This window comes from Etheostoma cragini, chromosome 3, assembly GCF_013103735.1.
Source record: "Etheostoma cragini isolate CJK2018 chromosome 3, CSU_Ecrag_1.0, whole genome shotgun sequence".
Taxonomy (NCBI): Eukaryota; Metazoa; Chordata; class Actinopteri; order Perciformes; family Percidae; genus Etheostoma; species Etheostoma cragini.
The window spans coordinates 4,427,064-4,435,766 of NC_048409.1; the positions used below are offsets into that span (position 1 = coordinate 4,427,064).

Here is an 8,703-nt window from a genome sequence, read left to right on the forward strand (position 1 = left end):
AATCTTTACCGGAAGATATTTGAAAGCGGAGCGGAAACGGTCCCCCCGTATTATTGTTCCCCTGTTCTTCGCAGCAGTCGAAGCAGTTGCTAGCTATGTTTCCAGTTGGTTTTCATCAGTTAGCTATTCTTTTACCAGCCCTGACTTATTATTGTCTGATAATCTTATTTTAAAGCAATGCTAAGAACGTGTATTCGGTCTGTGTTAGACACGATAATTAAAACATCGTGTTTAAAACGGATGGGACCTTGTTAGTCTGTCCGGAATTTATCAAATTTAGAGATAACATTTTACAACTGATAGCTAGTTAGCTAGCTACATGTTTGTAAAGCCGTGAATGTCTATTTAATGTATTGGTGAGTGAACTTGGTTGACGTTAGAAGCGAGTAACTCACCGTAAAAATGGATTCGGAGCGTGGGAGAGACAGCGGGAGTTGGGACTGGGACAGCCCGCAGTGCCGAGCCCAACTGGACGAGATCTTTTTCCGCCGACATGACTACATCCAGGCCGGCAGCCAGGAGCACAGAGAGTTCTGGTCTTTCTTTGACCGATTCCAGAGGTATAAAACAAAGAGGGACATGTCTGCAGCAGGAGCAAAAGAGGACAGGAAAGACGGGAGAAAGACTGGCGCTGGAGCGCTGGACCTCGGTCTCCCTGATGAGTACGATGCCCGCTACAGGATCAACGTGTCTGTGTGCACCGGGGATGTGGAGGAGCGCCTGGGGAAGTCCGAGCACAGATGCCGGCAGAGAGCCTCAGGTCCAGGCAGCCAGGAGGTCTCAGACTGCCGCCTGGCTCTGCTGCACTTCCTGGACTTCAGCCAGAGACAGAGCTTTGGGAAGCTGGCCAAGCTTCGCCGGGAGCAGAAGAACCTGCCCATCTTCCAGTACCGGGACCGGATAGTGGAGCTAGTGCGACAGCACCCCGTGGTTGTTGTGGCGGGTGACACGGGCTGTGGGAAATCTACCCAAGTACCTCAGTATCTTCTCTCGGCTGGATTCAACCACATAGCCTGCACCCAGCCTCGGCGCATCGCCTGTATCTCCCTGGCCAAGAGGGTCAGCTTTGAGAGTCTTAATCAGTACGGCTCAAAGGTTTGTCACGGCATAGCTTTATCTAGCTCATTAAAAAAAAGTGGACTAGACAAGACCTCTAGATCTCAGTATAAGAAAACTGGACTTAAGGGAGTTTTGCCCAGTGATGAAGAGCAACCAATTACTGTACTTTACTTGAGTATTTCTATGTTCTACTACTTTATACTTCCACTTCACTACAGTATACATGGAACTATTATAATACGTATTTTAAGTAGGGATAGAACGATTTTGGACCAGTTTTTGGGTGTCTGTCCCTCTGCTTCAGTTTCACTCCCCACTGAGTCTGTCTTAATGTCCCCCCCCCCCAACACTATCTGAGTCTCTGTTACTGTTGAAAGTTTCTCATTTATTAAATAATTGCTTAAAGCATTTAAACAAAGTGTAGTGTTGCAGTTTGTAATATTCCAAATATTGTAATATTGACTTATAGATCTGTTTACTGTAAATGCATATTGGTTCCAAATATTGGAATATAACTAATATGAATTGGTATGGGCTTTGAAAACCAGTTGATTCCTAATTTTAATTTGACCTTTTACAAATTTGGATCAATAATACAAAATATAAGCAACAAAAAACTAACAATGGAATATAATCGATTAAGGTAAAACTGTATTGATCCCTGAGGGGGACAAGCTCTCCAGCAGTTAAATTAGTCCCACCTTTACCAGGTGTGGCATGAAAGTGATGTGCAAATTAATACATTATTAATTACAGCGCAATGATGAAATCTGATTCTAAGCACTGAGTAATGTGTACTTTTTACTTGTACTATGCTAAGCAAGTAAAACACCAGGTAAGACAACTGAAGATACCTCCTCTAATATGTGCAGGGCTCAGAAATGCAGTTGTGTTTTGCAGGTGGGGTACCAGATCCGCTTTGAGACCACCCGGACCCCGGCCACCAAACTGCTATTCCTGACGGAGGGGCTGCTGCTGCGGCAGATCCAGAAGGACCGGACTCTAGACCAGTACCAGGTGTTGATCGTGGACGAGGTCCATGAGAGACACCTCCACTGTGACTTCCTGCTCGGGGTCCTGCGCTCTCTGCTGGCGGAGCAGCCAGACCTGCGTCTCATCCTCATGTCAGCCACCATCAACATCAAGCTCTTCTCCGACTATTTCAACAGGGCTCCTGTGCTGCAGGTACCAGGCCGCCTGTTCCCCATACAGGTGAGCAGCGCACATCTGGGATCACAGATGTGAATATGCATTGTTAAAGGAGAAGTCTGGTCGATTCCAACACAAAGCTCTGTTGTTAAATTTGGAGTGATGTCAGTAGAGAGACAAACTATTATCGGGAGATTATAATGAATTACACAGAAGCATTTAATCAAAACTCAATAGAGGAGACAGTGAAGCAGACAGTTTAACTATGACAGGCCCTATTTTAACAATCTAAGCGCATGGTGTGAAGCGCGTGGCGCAAGTGCATTTAGGGCGTTTCCAAATCCACTTTTGCTAGTTTTACGGCAGAAAAAAAGGGTCTGTGCGCCAGGTGCATGGTTTCAGAGAGTTGTACTTAGGGTCTTCATTTATTCATACGTGTGTTTTGGGCGTAATATGCAATAAACCAATCAGAGTGTCATCTCCCGTTCCCTTTAATTGCCAGGCGGGTTGCTATTATGATGGCGGATTTGCACCGTAATCATTTCTATTTGTAAGCTTTTGCATGTGTATGTGCTGCTGCGCTTCCCTGTGTCTGTGTGTGTCTGTGTGTGTGTGTGTGTGTGTGTGTGTGTGTGTGTGTGTAACAAGCATAGTGTGCACGCTGTGCATGAGCCTTTCCGCATTTAAATGGTGTGATAAAATAGCAAAAAACACATTGCCGGGTGCCAGATAAGGCCCAATGTGTTATGATGTACTGCCGTCCGAAGGGCTGCAGGTGTTAGTCCAGCTAAATCTTTAAGGTAAACAATTATATTGTAGTCGCCTGAACATAGCTATGCTAAAGCCTAGTCCAGCTTCTCTCTCTGGGAAGACTCAGCAACCTCCAAAAGGAGACAGTCCTGAAACAAGTCCCTTATCATGCAGCTGTCTGCACTACCTTGAATCTGTGTAGAGACAAACATAATTATACATCGACAGGTTTGGTTATTAAAAACTGTCCGGATGTTCTCTTGCCCCGACCTGTGACCTTTTAAATGACCTGATGTTGTCTAAGCATCCCTTTAGTCTCCCCGTACCAAAACAAGGTATTTCTGAAAATCCCACAACATGCCTCTCACAAGAAGAATCCGTTTTCTGCGCGTTGATGTGGGCATGCTCAAACACAATGCATCTTAATTAAAGCAACAAGTGCTGGTAAACGTTAACGTTATCAGATTTTTAATGCATCCACAAAGGACCCAAAAATCCTCCTTTCTCAAATTTGAGAGGAATAGACATTCCTAATAAGCTCTGATACCAGTGTTTCATATATATATTTCAACAGATTTATTCTACTAACTCTATATGGATGTGATATGATTGCTATTGTTGTTGTTTGGCCTAGCTCAGGTTAAAGTATTTGTTAACATGAACATATATATACAGAGAATAAATGCCATAGAACTTTATGTTATTATCTAGTTTGACAGCTAGTCATAACAGAAAAAAAAACAGAAATACATATCTTTAAAGTAGTTTTTCTTTTGAGGCTAAATTATACAATATCGGATCAAGGCATAGACTCACATACTCTCCAAAACCGATACCCGCATTTTAGCAGAATCTGATGTTTTTCTGATACTGGCATTTCTATCAACCCTTTTAATCAGTAAATAATTTATTTCTTGTTAAAACACTTAACAAAAAGACATAGACTTTAGTATGTCATTTTAATATATTGTTCACTGAACTATTTTAAATTGCTGCCTGCAATACGAATTGGAGCTTTGAATTAGGGAATTATGTTCCAAAAGTAACATTTTCTGTGTTTTTGGGGTTAGAGAATTTGTTTGATATATTCTTTTAAATTGCATCCACATTTTTTGCCCCTGTTTCTTGTACTAAGGTGATATACCAGCCCATTCCAGCTGAGGAGCAGCCCTCGCGTTCAGAGAAACTGGATCCAAGACCATATCTGCGCATCCTCCAGGGCATCGATCAGCGTTACCCTCCAGAGGAGCGCGGCGACCTGCTTATCTTCCTCAGCGGGGTGGCGGAGATCTCCACCATCCAGGAGGCCTGTCAGGTTTATGGCACACACACACGCCGCTGGATAGTCTTACCGCTGCACAGCACCCTCTCACTGGCCCAGCAGGATAAGGTACAGTCTGCTTCGTCATCAAATCGGATCAGAGTGGACATATTGCAATGTTTGAATTGGATATGTTGGCTAGGGTTCATCGATTCTAATTCTCTGTCATCATGTTATTCTTCAGGTGTTTGACATTTCTCCTCCTGGGGTGAGAAAGTGCATCATCTCTACCAATATTGCAGAGACCTCGGTAACAATAGATGGAGTGCGCTTTGTTGTAGACTCAGGTATGGCTTGGGATTAACTTTTTACAACTAGCTATACCTTCCATCAGGTCCTTCCTTACTGGTCTCGCATTGCCAGCTCCTAATGGGTCCATTGCTAAGGTCTAGGTAGAACACAGATGCATTCTTGGAAAGGAGAAAAAAAACAACACTCTGAGTTGTTTGCATTTCTTTAAACACGTCGCAACTGTCTTGTGTGGCGCTAAGCTCCGGACGCAGCGACGGTCGCTCTGCTAAATAGTCTTGGGAAGGAACCCGTTTTGGTGGAACCGATTTGCACCCCGATAAAGAAAACGCCACATACAACATTAAATGAAGCTAACTGCTGACACAATACAATGATGTGAGCTATTTCCATGAGCTGGATAAATGGTTAAAGCTCTTACCAGAGTATCTCCGTGTGTACTCCACAGCAATCCCACCAATCGGTCCCAAAACGTCGCAGTTAGAGAGGAAATGCTGTAAACATGTTCTATGTAAATCTTTACAATCATTCATAGAAATAACCAAGCAGGCATGCCTTGTTGCACCATCCATATTTTCTTAAAAACTTCATATTTTCAGCGTGTAGGTTGCTAGCTGGATGGTGTTGTTTCCCATAGTGAAGGTAATTTGGAGAACGGCACACAATGTACTTCTGTTGATCCAGACTAATCCTTACAAACCTATTTTTTTGTTCAAAATCTTACCCATTTTAAGTCTAGTGAGGATCCCAAAGGTTTGGGGGGTGGGAGATTTTTTCTTAATGTAAAGAAATTGACACTTTTTTAACAAGGGCAAAAAAATAATCCATTTCCCAGAAGAAGATGCAATACTCTTATAAATGGATTTTTTTGTATTTTACAGGGAAGGTAAAGGAAATGAGTTTTGACCCTAAGGCTAAGATGCAGCGTCTGCAGGAGTTCTGGATCAGCCGAGCCAGCTCCGAGCAGAGGAAAGGGCGAGCCGGGCGCACGGGTCCAGGAGTGTGTTACCGCCTGTACGCGGAGTCGGACTACGATGCCTTCGCCCCTTATCCTGTCCCTGAAATCCACAGAGTGGCACTGGACTCCCTCATTCTTCAGGTAACAGCATCCTGTAGAAAGCGAGATAGCCACTCTTCTATTGTTTCCTTCAAGTATTTTTATTATGTTATTTTGCTGAACAAATGCACCCATTTGTACAGTGTCTGCATATCACAGAGAAGCCCATTCCCTAATCCCACCCCCAAACCTCATCAAACAGCTTGTACACACACACACACACACACACACACACACACACACACACACACAGTGTGGAAATCAGGTTAAATAGCAAGAAGTAAAATAATGTGAGAATAGAATTTAAATACATCGATAAGTAACTAGCTGATAGTATTTGCAAAATGAAATCAAAAATTGATATTACAGCCAACCATTGTACAACAGGGAGAGAAGGAGAGTACTTCTTGAATTGACTAGAGATTCTGAAAGTGTTCTAGAAAAGGACCCCCCGCCACACCTTCTTGAATTTGTTGTGCAACTCTTCTGTTTAATTCTTCAATTCCCGTAGTTAAATCGTAGCTTCATTCATGCGGTTCTGGTCCTGCAGATGAAGAGCATGTGTCTTGGAGATCCTCTTTCTTTCGTGTTCATTGACCCGCCTCCAGCTGCTAGTATCCAGACGGCAATCACTTATCTGAAGCAGCAGGGGGCGCTAGACGCTCATGGAGAACTGACCTCCATTGGTAGTTTGCTGGCACAGCTGCCTGTGGATGTGGTCATAGGTAAGATTCCAACACCAAACTCCTGTTGTAGGTGGCAGTCTGTTTGTTTTTTTATGTTTTTCCTCTCCCAACGTTTTCATGAATCCGACAACTGAAACACAACATGGTGGCAAAGGGTTGAATAAACTTTAAATTGAATCAATTTAGGCTTGGTACTTGAAGTTATTATACCAAATATCACAATAAATTAGGCCTCAGGTTCTCAAACTGTGGTACAAGTACCACTGATGATACGCGAGCTCCCTCTTATGGCACGCGGATGGAATCTGATATATTTTGTAAAAAGTAGAACAAATTAATTTAAAAACACATTACTATAGCAACACTGCAACATTTTGAATAATAATGCTTAAAATATGATCATTTAGAAGAATAGAATTGTTTCATTGTGTGTAAATATTTTTTAAGCCTGCTTACAATTTTAAAATCCAAATGCTTGGCCTTAAAAAGTCTTAAATTCATTATTTTAGTATTTTGTATGTTAGTATTGTGTTCTAGGTCTTAAATCATTTTTGAAAAGGTCTTAATATAGCTACATACATGTAACGCTGCCTGTAATGCTAATTGAAATGGTCTGTCAGTGATATAGAATGTTTTTTTGTATTGTAGATCTTTCTTTTGCTGGTCCAATTATAATTCACCACATCACGACTACAAATAAATGAGGGGTGGTGGTCTGGGTCCTCCACACAGGGACTAGACACGGGTCCTATAATGGCAATGAGGAAATCGGGGAATTGTTTCAGAGAACGTTTGAGGACTCTGACATCTGACTGTTTTCCTTTTTTCTTTTCTTTTTTTTTATACTTAATGTCATGACTTAGGACTAAAATTTCATTCATTATGGTCTCAAAATGATCTCAAAAGGTCTTCAATTTGACTTGGCCAAAACTGCAGAAACCATGAGGAAGTCCAGCATGTCTGTGAACCAATAATGTTATTAGGAATAAACCTGCCTCCTGTGTGAACTGTCCATAGCTGAACAGGGTAGCCATGTGTTGCTCTATTTTATCACGGGCCATAATGCTGGTATCTTGCTGGAGCCTAATATATAATCTGAAGTTGTACGTGGTGTAAAATGTTTGGCAATGACATTTCTGCATGATTTCACGTGACAAATATCTGTATCGACTGACTGACATACTGGAGTTTCAAAGTGCTGCACACCCAGGAGCACCTAGATTCAGGAAACGTGTCTGTGTTGATTCAGGGAAGATGCTGGTGCTGGGCTCTCTGTTTAAACTGGTGGATCCCGTGTTGACGGTAGCGGCGGCCCTCAGTGTTCAGTCGCCTTTCCTGCGCAGCGCACAGCACAACCCTGACTGCGCCACCGCCCGCCAGCCCCTGAACAGCAACCACGGAGACCCCTTTACCCTGCTCAACACCTTCAACGCCTGGGTGGAGGTCAGTAATGGACACTTTATTAGACAGCGGCTTTTTGATATGAACAAATGAGACAGTTTTGGTATAAGATGTTCTTCATTGTTGGGCTGGGTTTCGCAACTGATTTCCCAAGTCAATTAGATTCTGATTCACAAGGTTCTGATTTGATTCCACTTAATATCAATGAAATCAGGCACATTTCATATATGTTCCAAGTTTGCTTTGAAATGAAAGAGATTCTCAGAGAACTAATTCTGTAAATTGTATGAGGAACCTCTCCAACCTGCTGCATTATTAAAAAAATTCTGTTGCCATTAAGAATTGACCCCAAAGCAGTTACATAGAGACTGAAATAAAAAGTGCTATCTTTAGTGCAGATGGTGTGATGCAGAGACGGTTTAAAGGCTGTTTTATGCTTCTGCGTCGAATCGCCGTAACTTGACACGCACCTCCAAAAATGTGTAACTTAACTCCTGTGTGTTGATGGTCTCTTTTTCAAGCAGCCTACTGTGGGGAGCAGCAACATGCTAGTTCACTGACGTAAGCTTTGTGAAAAAAGTTATCCGTTTGTAAAGTGTCTATATGTCATTAACGTTTTGAAATTATTAGCACTTCACCAGCACTTGTGGGTAGTTGTGCTAAAGTTTGCTTTCTAACATGGTGTATGGTGTATGGCTGCAGCCTGGAGCGTCCCATGTCATGCGGTCTCGTCTCATGCGGAGATGTAAACGTGCTGTATTTACATAGCTCTAGTCTTAACGACTACTCAACGCGCTTTTACATCATACAGGATACATTCACCATTCACACACATTCATACACTGTGGCCGAGGCTGCCGTACAAGGTGCCACCTGCTCGTCAGATAAACACTCACACACATTCACACTCCGATGCGCAGTATCAGGGGCAAATTGGGGTTCAGTGTCTTGCCCAAGGACACTTTGACATGGGACTGCAGGGCCGGGGATTGAACCCCCAACCTTCCGATTGGCAGACAACCGCTCTACCA

General features: G+C 42.8%; 1 protein-coding gene across 1 annotated transcript in view; it reads left to right on the forward strand.

Annotated features, from left to right (window-relative positions):
- The first annotated feature begins 36 nt into the window (after positions 1–36).
- The window catches only part of dhx34 (DEAH (Asp-Glu-Ala-His) box polypeptide 34), a 16,128-nt gene continuing 7,461 nt past the window's right edge, over positions 37–8,703 (forward strand). The window contains exons 1-7 of the mRNA XM_034867676.1: positions 37–1,095; positions 1,960–2,271; positions 4,094–4,348; positions 4,464–4,566; positions 5,410–5,627; positions 6,136–6,310; positions 7,521–7,762. Of these exons, the coding sequence (XP_034723567.1) occupies positions 403–1,095; positions 1,960–2,271; positions 4,094–4,348; positions 4,464–4,566; positions 5,410–5,627; positions 6,136–6,310; positions 7,521–7,762 (1,998 nt within the window). The 5' untranslated portion in view covers positions 37–402. The remainder of the gene's footprint in view (positions 1,096–1,959; positions 2,272–4,093; positions 4,349–4,463; positions 4,567–5,409; positions 5,628–6,135; positions 6,311–7,520; positions 7,763–8,703) is intronic.